This window comes from Cotesia glomerata, linkage group LG6, assembly GCF_020080835.1.
Source record: "Cotesia glomerata isolate CgM1 linkage group LG6, MPM_Cglom_v2.3, whole genome shotgun sequence".
In the NCBI taxonomy this organism is placed as follows: domain Eukaryota; kingdom Metazoa; phylum Arthropoda; class Insecta; order Hymenoptera; family Braconidae; genus Cotesia; species Cotesia glomerata.
Genome location: NC_058163.1, coordinates 2,893,781 through 2,909,398, shown reverse-complemented (window position 1 = coordinate 2,909,398; position 15,618 = coordinate 2,893,781). Strand labels below are relative to the sequence as shown.

The window sequence follows — 15,618 nt, the reverse complement described above, 5'->3', positions numbered from 1 at the left end:
AAAATGTCGTAAAAGAAAAAAATAAAGATTTCGATAGCTTTTTTTTACCTTCAAAGTTTACCTTCAAAGTTGGAAAGAATTTTGGCTCTTATGTTATTGGATAAAATTTCTATTTTATCGTTTTTTGATATTTTTAATATATATTTTTTTGAAAAGTACATAAAAAAAACGAACTATTTAAAAAAAAAATTCACAATTTTCTAAAAAATTTATAAATTTTTTTGAAAATTTGTTAAAATTGTGATAATCAACTTATTTTTTATAATGTTCATTTTTTTATGTATTTAAAAAAAATATATCAATAAAATCAAATAGAAATTTTGTTCAAAAAATTAAAAATTAAAATAGTTAACCTCACTTGTAAATATTCACCAAAAAATTACATAAAAATAATAATTAATTTTTTTAAATATTTCTTACTCCAAAAAAAATTTGTAATAAAAACCAAAAATTTTATTTAAAAAAAAATATATTAATTTCGCAAAATTTCTCTAAAAATACCAAAAAATTACATAAAAATAATAATAATAAATTTTTAAAAATATTACTACTCCAAAAAAAATTTGTAATAAAAACTAAAAATTTTACTTAAATCAAAATAAATTAATTTCTCAAAATTTCTCCAAAAATAAAAACCAAAATTACCAAAAAATTATGATGCTAAAATTAGACACTCAACAAGTTTTGATTTTTTTATTAATCAAATTAGAATTAAAAAAATATTTTTTAAAAAATTGGACGTATAATTTTTAAAATTTTCTACATGTGAAAATTTTTTTTTTCATTTTTTAAAAATTATTTTCCAATAAAATAACTTATAAAAATTTTAAAATGTCGGCTAATTTAATTTTTATCAAAAAATTGCATAAAAATAATAATAATAAATTTTTTAAAATATTTCTACTCCAAAAAAAATTTGTAATATCCAAAAATTTTACTTAAAACAAAATAAATTAATTTCTCAAAATTTGATCCAAAAAAAAATTCAAATTAACCCAAAATCCATGAAAATTAAATTAGCCGACATTTGAAAATTTTGATAATTTATTTTAATGTAAAATAATTTTTAAAAAATGAAAACAAAAATTTTCACAGGTAGAAAATTTTAAAAATTATCCGTGGAATTTTTTAAAAATAGTTTTTTAGTTTTAATTTTAAATTAAAAAAAAAAAAAACAAAAATTTTTTAGTGTCGGCTAACTTAATTTTCATCAAAATTCCATGATACTAAAGTTAACCGACGGTTTTAATTTTTTAATTTTTTTTTATAATTAAATTAGAAGAAAAAACTATTTTAAAAAAAAAGCATTTACAGTTTTTAAAATTTTTTACTCGTGAAAATTTTCAAAAAATTTTTTTGTAATAATTTTTTTAATAAAAAAAAATTCCAAAAATTTTTAGATGTCGGCTAACATTAGTGTCATCAAAATTCCCCATGATAATAAAAAAGGGGGTAGCATACCTGGAAGCGAGTAGGGTACAGTCTGAGACTGTGGCGCCCAATAAGTCTGATTAATAGCAGGATACTGACTACCAGCACTAACATGTGCGACACCACCGTACTGTTTTTTGCTCTTCATAGCCATGATCATGCAAACTTCTAATAAGTCCACTGATAAAAATCTTGTCTTACTCCTCCAGAAAATAACAAACTAATAAAACCAACCAACCAACAAACCAACAATAACAACAAAGTGAAGAAAGCCCGATTAAATCTAAAATACAACACATATAATATATAACATATCTATTACAAAGCCTGTATCACTAAACACGCCCTCTGTGTTGTTAATTCAAATTAACACTTATCACAATTCATATTATAAATATACATATATCTAATTCCCTGCACCGCGATGCCACGTGCCACATATAATACAGGGCGCGAGTTCGGCATTGATGTCTCCCTCGCAAATAGGCGCCGTGGCCCCCCCAGACAATAATTATTCTTTAAAAAAAATCCACACAGCACTCATGTCGTTGCGCAACAAAATAATCTTTCCGCAAAATTTTGCAGTAGGTAATTTTTAAATTGCACAATTTTTTAAAAATTATTTAAAAATTTTCCAACCGAGATTTCGCGGATAGAAAACCGACGATAAGTAAGTTAGTAGCGTAAGTCTCGTAAGTAAGTCTGCACCGTGTGCAGTAATTACAAAAAATAATAGACGTAGACTGAGTGCACTCTTACGACGTACTCCTAACACTCAACAAGTGAGCGGATCGTTCATCGTCGCGACATCATACGCATACCTTTATTTTATTTTGTCTTTCTTTTTCTTTCTCATACTCTATTATACACCACACACACGTTGCGACAACTATATATATATATATATATATATATATATATATATATATATATATATATATATATATATATATATATATAAAAATATATATAAACACGTACACACATGTCACACATATATATTTAACTGTTTAGTCAGTTAAGTCTGTTTGTACTCTTGCCCCCTTCCCGCTCTTAAAGTTACCGTGCACACAAAGAGAGGGACACATACATATTTATGGTCTTAAACCAACTCACATATGGAGATTTTATAAATATATTACTTTTAACAGCAACAATAGTCGTACCTAGCATGCGTGTTCATACAACATGTAACACATAACATGTAACACAGGTTGTACCAAAACAAATTTTTTTTTTCATTTACCAAATTCGTTATCATATCTTATCGGCTTAGCTTAGTTATTCTTAAGCTTATCGTTGTTAATTTGTCGACCATGTGTAATTTAATATATATATTTATTTTTCTGGGAATTTTTGAGAAATTGTTGAAAAGTTTTTATTTTAAACCTTAGTTAAAAAATTGTTGAAAAAAATTTTTTTTAAACCTTAGTTAAGAAAAATTTCGGTTTGAAATATTAAGTTTAAACTTAGCGACTTTTTTAGAGACTTTTTATGTAGAAAATTTAATTTCTTACGATTTTTCTGTAAATTTAGTAGGAAAAAGAGATATTCTTTTAAAAAAAAGAAAGAATTTTGTATTATATAAAAATCAGGAAGAAAATATTTTTTTTTGACAAGAAATTTCATTTATTCCAAAAATTAATTCTCTTGCTTTAAAAAATACGTATCTTGATTCAAGAAAATTTATTGTTGTTTAGAAAAAATTCAGCCTCTTGCTCCAAAAATTGATGTTTTTATGATACTAAAGTTAGCCGACGTTTATAATTCTTTGATTTTTTTTAATAATTAAATTAGAACAAAAAAAATATTTTAAAAAAATTGCACTTACAGTTTTTTTCAAATGAAATTTTTTTGTAATCATTTTTTTAATGAAAAAAAATCTTAAAAATTTTTAAATGTCAGCTAACTTAGTTTTCATTCTTATAGGAAATAAAATCTTATAGGAATTTTAAATAAAATTTATGAGTAATTTTGAACTAAAAAAAAAATTTGTTAGTTTATAAATTATTCGAGATGGTGAAAATTTGGTTTATTTTAAAAATTCTTGCTCAATGGTCAAAGATATAATAAAATTGACAAGATATTTTTTGTAGAAAATTTAATCCTTTACAAGAAATCATTTTTTTTGTATCTTCAATACTTTAGGCACAATTAGTACTTTAAACTTTTAAAAACTACACAGAAAAAAAGGCTCATTTGAGCCAAGAAAATATTTTTCTTCTTAATTATTTTCTTGAGCGAAAAAAAAATTTTTTTTTGACAAATTTCACTCATTTCAAAAATTAATTCTCTTGCTTTAAAAAATACGTATCTTGATCCAAGAAAATTTATCATCAAGGTAATTTATTATATTTTCAAAAATTAAATTTTAATTTTGATTTTTTAAGTTTTAATTCAAAATTCTGGGTTAAATATTGAATATATTTTCCTACAAAAAAGTTCATTATCAATCTTTCATCCTTTATCCAAAATTTGAATTTAAAATTCAAAAATTGAAGTTATAAAATTTTTACTTCGGCCAATACAACTTCGCACAGAAAAAAACGTTCACTTGAGCCTAGAAAATATTTTTCTTCCTAATTATTTTCTTGAGCGGAAAAAAAATTTTTTTTTTGACAAATTTCACTTATTCCAAAAATTAATTCTCTTGCTTTAAGAAATACGTATCTTGATCCAAGAAAATTTATTTAAGTCAAGAAAATCTTGTTGTTTTGAGAAAATTCAGCCTCGAAGCTCCAAAAAATTTAGTTCTTGATAGAAGTTAATTTTTTTGTCTTGAGAAAATTTCTCTCTTGCTTCAAAAAATTAAATATAAAGATAGAAGTAAATTTTCATTAATATTTTTATTAATTAACATGTCAAATGGGAAGATTAAATAATAATGAATCATTTTTTTTTCATTCAATATGTATAATTGCACGCTAAAATAATATAAAAAGGGTATCAAATATTCAAGAGAAAAATTTTCTCAAGGTGAAAAAATTTTTTTCTCAGCTGAAGTAGGTGGCGATACTTCCCTAAAGTATCTAAAAATCTTGATCAAATACAAAAATTTATTGTATCAAGTATTTATGATAGAATTAAGAAAAAATAACTTCTTCCAAGAATAGAATTTCAAGAATAATTTTTACTTCACCCAACGCAACTTCGGTCTTCTTTCAGGCGGCCGAAAATTTTCTTGAGCCAAGAATTTTGTTCTCCAGACAAGAAATTTTTCTTTCTTTATACGAAAAATTTTATATTAAAAAAATCAATAGTCTATATCTAAATTTAATTTGTTTTTTACAATTTTTCTGTAAATTCGCTAGTCAAATTTAATATAATTTTTATAAAATTCAGATTTATAATCTTCCCTAATTTTACAATTTAATTGCTTCAGAAATTTCTGCAAAGCATAAAATCGCGCTTTACAATATGATTTTACAAAATACCGGCTTGTTAAATATATTAAAAAAAAAAAACTAAAAGTTTGTCTATATTTTAAACATCAAATTTTTCTTAATAAGGTTTAAAATTTTCAAAATTTTTTTCTAAAATTTTTCCATTTAGGATTCAATTAAAACTAAACATCCGATTGTAAATGTAAGCCGAAAAATAAGTAGAGCCCTTGCGAGCGTGATCAGAAATAAACAAAATGTCAGGGTATTTTTAGCCGTGGTTTCATTCCACGCTGCATGTCTTTCGCTACACGTTCTTTCTACCTGTACTGGACCTACTGATAAACATACGAGCATTGTTAATGTTTTTTTTTTATTTTTTATCATATGTTATATGTTATATGTAATATGTGATATGTAGGCCGATTTGTTAGTAGTTGGGTTGGAAGCCATGGAAGAGATTAGATAAGATTTTATTAAACATGGATGATTTAGTAATATGTGTTACATGTACATACACATACACAAACGGTTGTTATAATTAATGTAAAACACATACACATGCTAATTGAATTTAGGTAACTTACCGTTCCGGTGGCCACTGTCTGCCGGCTTCATTTGGACAGGTCGATGCATCTGAAATAATTATTTACTTTTTTTAGTTTTCAAGCTTGATAATTGGTATTGATTTTTTTTTTAATTTTATTCTAGCTAGGATAATTATGAGTTATGATTTATGAGTGGTGACTAATTGAGAGGTAAAGTAATTGCAATTATTCTCAGTAGTTTTTTATCGGGAGAGTCCGAGGTATCTTCATTTGTCATCGCAATTTATCATTAGACAATACGGTGGCGGCATTCGACGAATGAGATTGTAAGCTGGATTTTTACGCTGATGGTAAATCGGAAGGAAATTTTTTTCAGGAAGTTGGGAAATTTTTTATTTATTTAATTGTAAAAAGATGAAATTTGAGGAAGATAATTGTTTTATTAATTTTTGTTTAAAATAGGAAATTTTTATTTTTTTATTGAAAACTTTTTGAAAGAAAAATTAGAAAAATTTGGTTTTATAAAATGAAAATTTTTTTAAGTATGATGAAAAAATTTGATTAATTCTTTAGAAGAAAAATTTTGAACCAAGGAAATGATTTTTAAGAATTTTTGAATTAAAAAAAAGTTATTTAATCGAGATAAAATTGTATTTTTATGAAATTTTTATTTTTTTTTTTGAGGAATTTTATAATTGATTTTATTAATTATGTACGAATTTATATTTTTTAATCATAAAATAAAATAACAACCTTGCAGTCACTATGAATAAATAAATAAAATTTTGCTTCATTAAATAATGAATTTTGTAAAATTGCACTGTACTTTCTTAAATATTAACATTTTTAAAGATATAAGCTCATCTTGATGTTTCAATCATCAAGAGCTTTCATTTGAGTAGCCACATGCATTTTCATATATTTTTCATATATTCATATATATATAAATATATAAAATATATGAAAAATTGATGTGGGTACTCAAATGAAAGGTTTTGATGAGTGTAATGTCGGGGTGAGCTTATATCTTCAAAAATGTCAATATTTCACAAGATACAAGGTCATTTGTTAATTATTGATATTTTTAAAGATGTGAGCTCATCTTGATATTACACTCATCAAGAGCTTTCATTTGAGTACCCACATGCATTCTCGTATATTTTTCATATATACATATATATATATAAAATATATATAAATATATGAAAAATGCATTTAGGTACTCAAATGAAAGGTCTTGATGAGTGTAATATTGGGGTGAGCTTATATCTTTAAAAATGTCAGTAATTAACAAGATACAAGGTCATTTCTAAATGATTGATATTTTTAAAGATGTAAGCTCATCTTGATGTTACACTCATCAAGAGCTTTCATTTGAGTACCCACATGCATTTTTGATATATTTATTATATATACATATATAAAATATATAAATATATGAAAAATTGATGTGGGTACTCAAATGAAAGGTCTTGATGAGTGTAACATCGAGATGAGCTTATATCTTTAAAAATGTCAATATTTTACAAGATACAAGGTAATTTCTTAATTATGTATCTAGAGATAGAGCATTTTCGAATTCAGCCTAAATACCTATCATAATAAATTGACTATCGGTGAGAATGATATGAAACCTTGAAAAGGCACAAATTCCAGTCAAGACCTTTGCAATGACACTAAATTTCACCAAAAAAACCGATTTTATCATATGACTATCTTGAAGACAAAATTTTTCTTATTTTCTTAATAATATAGACAAAATAAATAAATAAAAAAATTTAGAAAGTTAATTTTAATGTTTAAAAAAAAAGGTTTAAAAATAATAAAGAATTTAGTCAATTCTGCAAAATTATATAAATTTATATTTTTATGTTTTTTTTTTCATCTAAGATTGTTCTAAAGATAAAAAAATAAATCTAATAAACAGGAAATTGATTCTATAAAACAGTAAATTAGATTTAACGCTGTAGGAAATTAAGGAAAACTTTAGTGATTGTCTATCACTAAATAGATTAGTTTCAGTACCGCCAGCGGAAATTTAAAAAAATTTATTTAGTCCCTACACAATTTTCTAAACTCTTGAGAAAAGAAGCCTTGAAAAAAAAAATAAATAAATAAAATAAAATAAAAAATAATGGATTTATAAAAGAGAGCACTTACTCCGTTGAAAATTTTTATATTGTGAAGTGCATTTTGAGCCGCGAGCGCCGCTCTTCTTGTGTAGAAGGTGACAAAGCAGCAACCTGGATCAACAGAAATGACAAATTAAGTAATTAATTAAAATCAAGTTAAATTAAATATTAATTTATTAATAATAACTTATGAAAGAGTATTGACAGAAAAGAAAGGAGAATTTACACTGTAAAAAATCAGGAGTTTTTTAGAATAAATTTTAATTAGCTTCAACAAGATTTTGATTGCAAAATTAATGACAAATACTTTAAATAATTTATTAAAAGTTTAAGTTTGGAAATATTAATTGTAATTTTTAAAAATTTATCTGGAACATTAAACTAAATTTCAATAAAAATTATTTTTTTTTATAAATAAATTTAACGTAAAAAGTTAAACAAAACAAATTATTAACATTACTAAATTTAAATGAAATTAATTACTTCACTGAAATTAACTTACATGATAATTTTTGAAATTTCTTAGCAAATAATTTATTTAAAGAGAGAATTTATCGGAAAATTCTTGTAGAAATAAGAAAAAATAGATGCAATTTTTGTTAAATATTTAAAATTTATTTTAAATATTAATTTCAATTAGAATAAAATTAATCTAACTGAATAAATCAATTAAAAATCATCCCCAAAATTTTTACAGTGAATATTAATTTTTCCGGTAATTATGAAAAAGTGATGCTCGTCCTATTTTTGAGTGTAAAAAATAAAAAAATTGATCATTTGAATATTTTTATTTTCAAAATGTTCTTCTTTACTGCGGATTTATGATAAAAATGATAAAAAGTATGAAAATTAAATATTTTTATGTTTTTTTTTCATTTGAAAGTTAAAAATTTACGATTTTAGGTGTTTTTTAATGAAATGGTCACGATGCTATTTTTTCCGGTTATTGAAATATTTTTTTCCTTAAAAAGCGATAAAAATAAAATAAATTATAAAAAAAAATTCAGAATATCATAATTTGAAAATTTTTTAATTTTCAAATAAAAAAAAAAACAAAATATTTAATTTTCATAATTTTTATCATAAATTCGCCGTGAAGAATAACTATGTATGACATTAAAGTTAGCAGTCACTTAACCATTTTTTAATATTTTTTAACAAATAAATTTTTTCCAAAAAATTATTTTTAAAAAATAGCATTTTTTATTTTTTAAAATTTCTATACATCAATTTTTTTTCTACTTTTTTTTTGCTATAATTTATTTGTTAAAAAAAATTCTTAAAATTATCAAATATCTGCTAAATTAATTTTCATGAATAATTTGAAAAAAAAAAAAAATCAATTTTTCGATTTTTTATTTTATTTTAAGCCCCACTTCTGCATAATTACAATTTTTCCTTGTATCTTACTAATTAATAAACATTAAAATAATATAATTATTTTAAAACAATAATTTTAGTTCTATTAAAAAAAAAAATTCAATAAATTAATTTATAATTTAAAATGTCAATAATGAAAACTTGTCGGGTGAATAAATCAATAAATAATTCTAAAATCAATAAAAAATAATCCCGAATTTTTCTACAGTATAAGACAAGGTCTCCGATATTTTCCGTAGCATTAGAGAGTTCCTCGGTTCCCTAGTTCCTTGTGTTCTTCGGCCGTGGATGGGCTGCGATCAATAAACCGAGTGGAGTAGAGTTCGAGTCGAGGTAACGGTTGTGGTATGCCAGGAAAGCTCTACGGACCTGGCAAGCTCCAAGCCTGGCTAGCGCTACCTCGATTCCTATCCGCTACAGCAGGTACTTTGTGTGAGTGACTCTACGTAGGTAGAGCTGCACCCTGGACTATAGCGTTTGAGCATCGATCCGAAGACTACTCACAGCTATACTCACTTTTACTCAGTTACTCACTCCTTCTTATTTCTCCCTCTTTTATTTTCCCACCCTATAATTTTCCATCCCCTCACGGTACACTCAGGCTCTGTTATAGAATAGCTTCTAAGATGTACGATATTATATTTCATATTTTATATATAAAATATATACTTCATATTTTATTATTTCCCCAAGAAATTAATTATTAAAATAACTTTTCTGTGCATTGGAAAAATTTATATTACATTTTTGAGGGAAAAGAGTCGATTTAACCAATGGTCTTAAAAAATCAATGAAGAAAAAAATAGCCTTGCAAAATTATGTTCCAATGAAATTTACAATCATTATTTATTTTAAAAAAATTTTAATTTTCACTTATACACCGATAGAAGGATTTATTAACTATAAGTAATTTAATTTATTTGAAAACAATTATTTAATTTATTAAAATTTAATAAATATTTATTTGGAAGAAAAGTACATTTATTAATAGTTAATAAGTATTTACTAGCAACCTTGCAGTCACTATGTGACTGCCGTTACTTGTGAACTATAAAAAATTAAAATTTTGCATTATTAAATAATGATTTTTGTTAAATTGCACTGTACTTTCTTAAATATTGACGTTTTTAAAAATATAAGCTCATTCCGATGTTACACTCATCAAGACCTTTCATTTGAGTACCTACATGCATTTTTGATATATTTTTCATATATACATATATATAATATATATATATATATATATAAATAGATGAAAAATTGATGTGGGTACTTAAATGAAAGGTCTCGATGAGTGTAACATCGGGATGAGCTTATATCTTTAAAAATGTCAATAGTTGATAAGATACAAGGTCATTGCTTAATTATTGATATTTTTAAAAATCTAAGCTTATCCTGATGTTATAATCATCAAGAGCTTTCATTTGAGTACCCACATGCATTTTCATATATTTTTCATATATTCATATACATAAATATATAAAATATATGAAAAATTGATGTGGGTATTCAAATAAAAGGTATCGATGAGTGTAATATCGCAATGAGCTTATATCTTTAAAAATGTCAATAGTTGACAAGATACAAGATCATTTTTCGATTATTGATATTTTTACAGATATAAGCTCATAATGATGTTACGCTCATCAAGAGCTTTCATTTGAGTACCCACATGCGTTTTCATATATTTTTTAAATATACATATATATAATATATATAAATATATGAAAAATTGATGTGGGTACTCAAATGAAAGGTTTTGATAAGTGTAATATTGGGATGAGCTTATATCTTTAAAAATGTCAATAGTTGACAAGATACAAGATCATTTCTCAATTATGTATCTAAAGACCATTTTCGAATGTAGCCTAAATACTTAGTATCATAATAAATTGACTATCGGTGGGAATGAAAGAAAACCTTGAAAAGGCACAAATTCAAGTCAAGACCTTTGCAATGACACTAAATTTTACTAAAAAAACCGATTTTATCATGTGATTATCCTGAAATCAAAATTTTTCTTATTCTCTCAATAATATAAATTAATAGTTAACGAATATTTATTAACAGTTAATAAAGCTTATTGAATATAAACAAATCCTTCTATCAGTGTTACCATAGAACCTTTTTTTTAGCTCTAAAAAAGTTTAGTATTTTGATAATTTTTAAATGTAATTATCAATTTTCAGGTGCTGTCACTCTAAATAGATGTATTTTATAATCCATGTGGTTACTTATAGCAAAACAACTTGTTTATAATTTTTTATTTACTAATTACCACGATCATATTCCTTGGGATCAATTGATCCATCTATTCTAGGGACAGTTGAACCATATAGGCTTAGCCATTAAGAGTTGCGTGCGCATCTCGATTTCACATCAAAATTACATTTCACAAATAATTAGACGACAAGCAAAATTTATTTTTCAATTAAAAGGATATAGCTTATGAAAATGGGTAATATAATTATATATATGCTTGGAAAACTGCGTAAGAGTAATTTTCTAGTATAATACATGATAAATAATTAAGTAAAAGTGATTAGTTTAGTTTTTAATATGCTGGGTTTAATTGATCCCCGCGCTGGGGTAAATTGAACCGCTTGACGCGGTTGGATAATTATAAATTTTTTTTTTTTAATATTATTATTTGTTTATTAATTTATTGAAAATGTTTTAGTCGATATCGACTTATATTAACAAAAAATAAGGTATCATTTTTCTTTAATTCAACTTAATAAAAATTGTCGAAGTATTTTTGGTTCAATTTAACCCTTTTCTTCCTTATTTAAAATAAAATAATTTTTAATTAATTCTTTTTTATTTCTATTTTATTAATACAAGTCTTTTTTCTCGGCCTTATTTATTGTTTTGGCTTTTGATTTTTATTTATGATTTTAGGTTTTTAAATAACAAGGAAAAATTAATCTGTTTTTAGAAAATAAAATCTTATAGTAATTTTAAATAAAATTACTGAGTAATTTTGAACAAAAAAAAATTTGTCAATTTATAAATTATTAGTTATTTGAGATAGTGAAAATTTCAGTCTTTATTTTAAAAATTCGTGCTCAATAATCAAAGATATAATAAAATTGATAAAAACTATATTGTAGAAAATTTAATCCTCTACAAGAAAGATCTTTTTTTCGTATCTTCAATACTTCAGCCACAATAAGTATTTTAAACTTTTAAAAACTACACAGAAAAAAAAATTTTTGACTGGAGAACAAAATTTTTGGCTCAAAAAAATTTTCAGGTGCCTGAAGGAAGAACGAAGTTGTATTGGTCGAAGTAAAAATTTTTCTTGAAATTCTATTCTTGGTGGAAGTTATTTTTAGGTCTTAGTTATACTTTAGGGAAGCAGCGCCACCTACTTCAGTTGAGAAAAAAATTTTCTCACCTTGAGAAAATTTTTCTCGAGAATATTTTATACCCATTTTATATTATTTTAGCGTGCAATTATACATATTGAATGAAAAAAAATGATGAAATATTATTTGATCTTGCCATTTGACATGTTAATCAATAAAAATATTAATGAAAATTTACTTTTATCTTTATATTTAATTTTTTGGAGCAAGAGAGAAATTTTCTCAAGACAAGAAAATTAACTTCTATCAAGAACTAAATTTTTTGGAGCTTCGAGGCTGAATTTTCTCAAAACAACAAGATTTTCTTGACTTAAATAAATTTTCTTGGATCAAGATACGTATTTCTTAAAGCAAGAGAATTAATTTTTGGAATAAGTGAAATTTGTCAAAAAAAATTTTTTTTTCCACTTAAGAAAATAATTAAGAAGAAATATATTTTCTTGGCTTAAGTGAACCTTTTTTTCTATTCTATAACTTCAATTTTTGAATTTTAAATTCAAATTTTGGATAAAGGATGAAAGATAGAGAAAAATTGATAAGGAACTTTGTAGGAAAATATCTTCAATATTTAACCCAAAATTTTGAATTAAAACTTAAAAAATTCAAAACTAAAATGTAATTTTTGAAAATATAATAAATTACCTTGATGTGAGCCAGTGTATTTATTTCTGAGAACATTTATCTGATGAACACGTCCGAACTCCTCAAACATCGTTCTCAGATCATTTTCCTCCATATCATGAGGCACCTGACCTACAAACATCTTGATTGTGTCGGGATCGGGCTTGTCTTCGGTGGCGGAGCCCGCGATGTCACTGATGCTGGACAAAAAGATTACATGTACCCTCGTGTCTCTTATTTAACCCTTCCCCCCGCCCGCTCTTCGAATAATTATAATTATAATTATTATTACGAATACAATTGATAATTAAAATAAATGTTGTACTCATACTTAACGATAACTTTAAATATGACAATGAAATATTTTATTGAAACATCTAGAATACACGCATGCGTGAGGAGAAATGTGAAACTAAATTAATCAATACTGCGTGTTCTACCAATACACACGTAGCAAATTTATATAAATAATAAAATAAAATAATAATAACATTTATTAAATAACCCAAGGACCCACTCAATTTTTATGGAAATTATTAATTGGAGGTGATTTTTTTTTACTAAAAATATATTTACAAATTTACAAATTTTAAAGGTGAAAAAATTTTTTTTTATTATTTTGGCTTTAATAAATTAAAAAAAAATTTTTTTTATTAAAAAATTGGTTTCAAAATTAAATATTTGTAATTTTAATGGTTTATTATTGGAAAATGAATGATTAAAAAATAAAATAAAAAATATGCAGGGGTAGAAAATTTAATAAACTGTTTTTAAATTTTTTATGAAATTTTTTTTTGGAAAAAAAAATTAAAAATATATTGATTTAGAAAATTAAGGTAATTATTTACAAGTGGGGTCCTCATTTTCAAATTTTTTATATTCTGTTTGTTTTTACGGCGCAATTTTAATAAAAAATGTCGTGAAAGAAAAAAATAAAAATTTTGATAGATTTTTTTTTGTCTTCAAAAGTTGGAAAAAATTTTGCCTCTTTTATTTAAAATAAAAAATATCAATAAAATTAAATAGAAATTTTGTTGAAAAAAATGAAAATTAAAATTACCCCTCTTGTAAATATTTACCAAAATTTCAAAAAATATATAAAGAATTTTTGGTACTTTGTTTGTAAAAAAAAAAAAAAAATTCAAGGAGAGTTTTAACGGTAAGAATGTTAGAAATTTAAATTTAGAAACATTTTTTTGCTACAAAAAAAATATTATTTTTTCAAATTTAAAATATCTTCAGAAAATTTATTAAAACTCTAATTATTTATCTAATTAAATATTGTTCTATAATAATTATTTAAATATCAAATTAAAAAAATATTGTAGGTTAACTTGAGGCAGATTTTTGAGAAATTTCTAGAAATTTTTTGGAGAAAATAAATATTAATAAAAAAAATATTTAACATATTTTCTAGTAAAATATTCAATAAACTATTTATAAAAATATTCATAGCAATTTTTTGTTTACTTATTTTTCCTCTAAAGAATTTAAAGAATTTTTCCTTTCAGTAGCTCAAATCTCAGACATTTTAAATTTCAGCATTTCTTTTAACAAAGAAACTATTTTTTAGAAAAAAAAAATATAAAATTAAGAATTGAATTCAAATTATTTATTTAATATTATATTTTTTTTTAAATAATCAATTACTTAAATATTTAATTATAGCTTATTTTGATCAAGACTTTCGACAATTTTTTAATTATTTTTTTAAAAAATAAAAAATATGTCCCTATAAACAATTTAATAAATTTAATTTCATTTTTTTTTACAGCAATAAATTACTCAAATAAAAAACTAAAAAAAATATCTTTATATATTTTAATGCGCTGCAGGCTCAATAATTTTTTAATTTTTTACAACAAAATTTACATTCTAAAGAATCTATAATGAATTATTAATAATTAATTATTTAATAATGATAATAAATAATAATCAATTATTATAGATAATTATTAATAAATATAAAATAAAAAATTTCTTAAAAAATTCACTGTGAAAAAAAACATCACTTAAAATTTTTCCACAAATTTCACTAAAAAAAATTGTCGCCTGCCTTTTACTCTCATAATTATCTATTACGCAATAATTACCGGGAATTAATTCTCAATAAAAAGAAACACTTACTCAAATAACTTGTAGTCGCTAAACAAAGTATAGTACATTTTAAAATGATAGCAATAAAAGGCGATAAATATGAAATAGATAAGATTTCCGTGAAAGTTAAAACAAAGAATCGTAATTATGCTGAATAAAATAAACTCTAAAATCTATCGGCAAGCATTGTCCAGCCTACAGTCCGTCTGACCACACACTGAGAAAACTCTGCCCCCCAAAAAATTTTCTTCTGTTCTTCTTCACTTACACGCTCATTATTATTAACTATAATATGTGTAAATACTGTCTTTTATGCATGTAAGTGTAACACCTAGAGGACTTACAACTAAGATGCATATATGTTTACAAATATATATATTTCAGTAGTAAAGGAATGTGCTATGTACACAAGAAACGTGACAAAAATCGGAGTTCGGGAGCTACCGATAATCCCTACGTCGATGTATCATTGTGTGTGTTTCTATGCGCGTTTGTGTTTATGCACACTAATTTAAAAATTTTTTGTTAAATTATTTTTCATTTTTTATCTTTAGTTAAATTAATAATTATAATTTATTTAATTAATTAGTAGATTCATTTATTTTAATTATTTATTATTTGAAAAATGTATTATTTGTTTTTTTTTAAGAGGCTTTAA

The 15,618-nt window shown here is 23.7% G+C and overlaps 1 protein-coding gene across 12 annotated transcripts in view; it reads right to left on the bottom strand.

The window, feature by feature from the left end:
- The window catches only part of LOC123266731 (CUGBP Elav-like family member 2), a 38,728-nt gene that overhangs the window by 16,830 nt on the left and 6,280 nt on the right, over positions 1-15,618 (bottom strand). For 2 of the 12 annotated variants that reach the window (XM_044731116.1, XM_044731117.1), the window contains exons 1-4: positions 14,991-15,216; positions 12,885-13,063; positions 7,520-7,602; positions 5,399-5,447 (exon numbers count right to left, since the gene is read on the bottom strand). The exons of 2 other annotated variants lie outside the window; for them this stretch is intronic. In XM_044731116.1, the coding sequence (XP_044587051.1) occupies positions 5,399-5,447; positions 7,520-7,602; positions 12,885-13,063; positions 14,991-15,028 (349 nt within the window). In that variant the 5' untranslated portion in view covers positions 15,029-15,216. Of the gene's footprint in view, positions 1-1,461; positions 2,217-5,398; positions 5,448-7,519; positions 7,603-12,884; positions 13,064-14,990; positions 15,275-15,618 lie in introns of those variants that run through there. 8 more of the 12 variants (XM_044731114.1, XM_044731115.1, XM_044731121.1 and 5 more) reach the window with 6 other exon arrangements.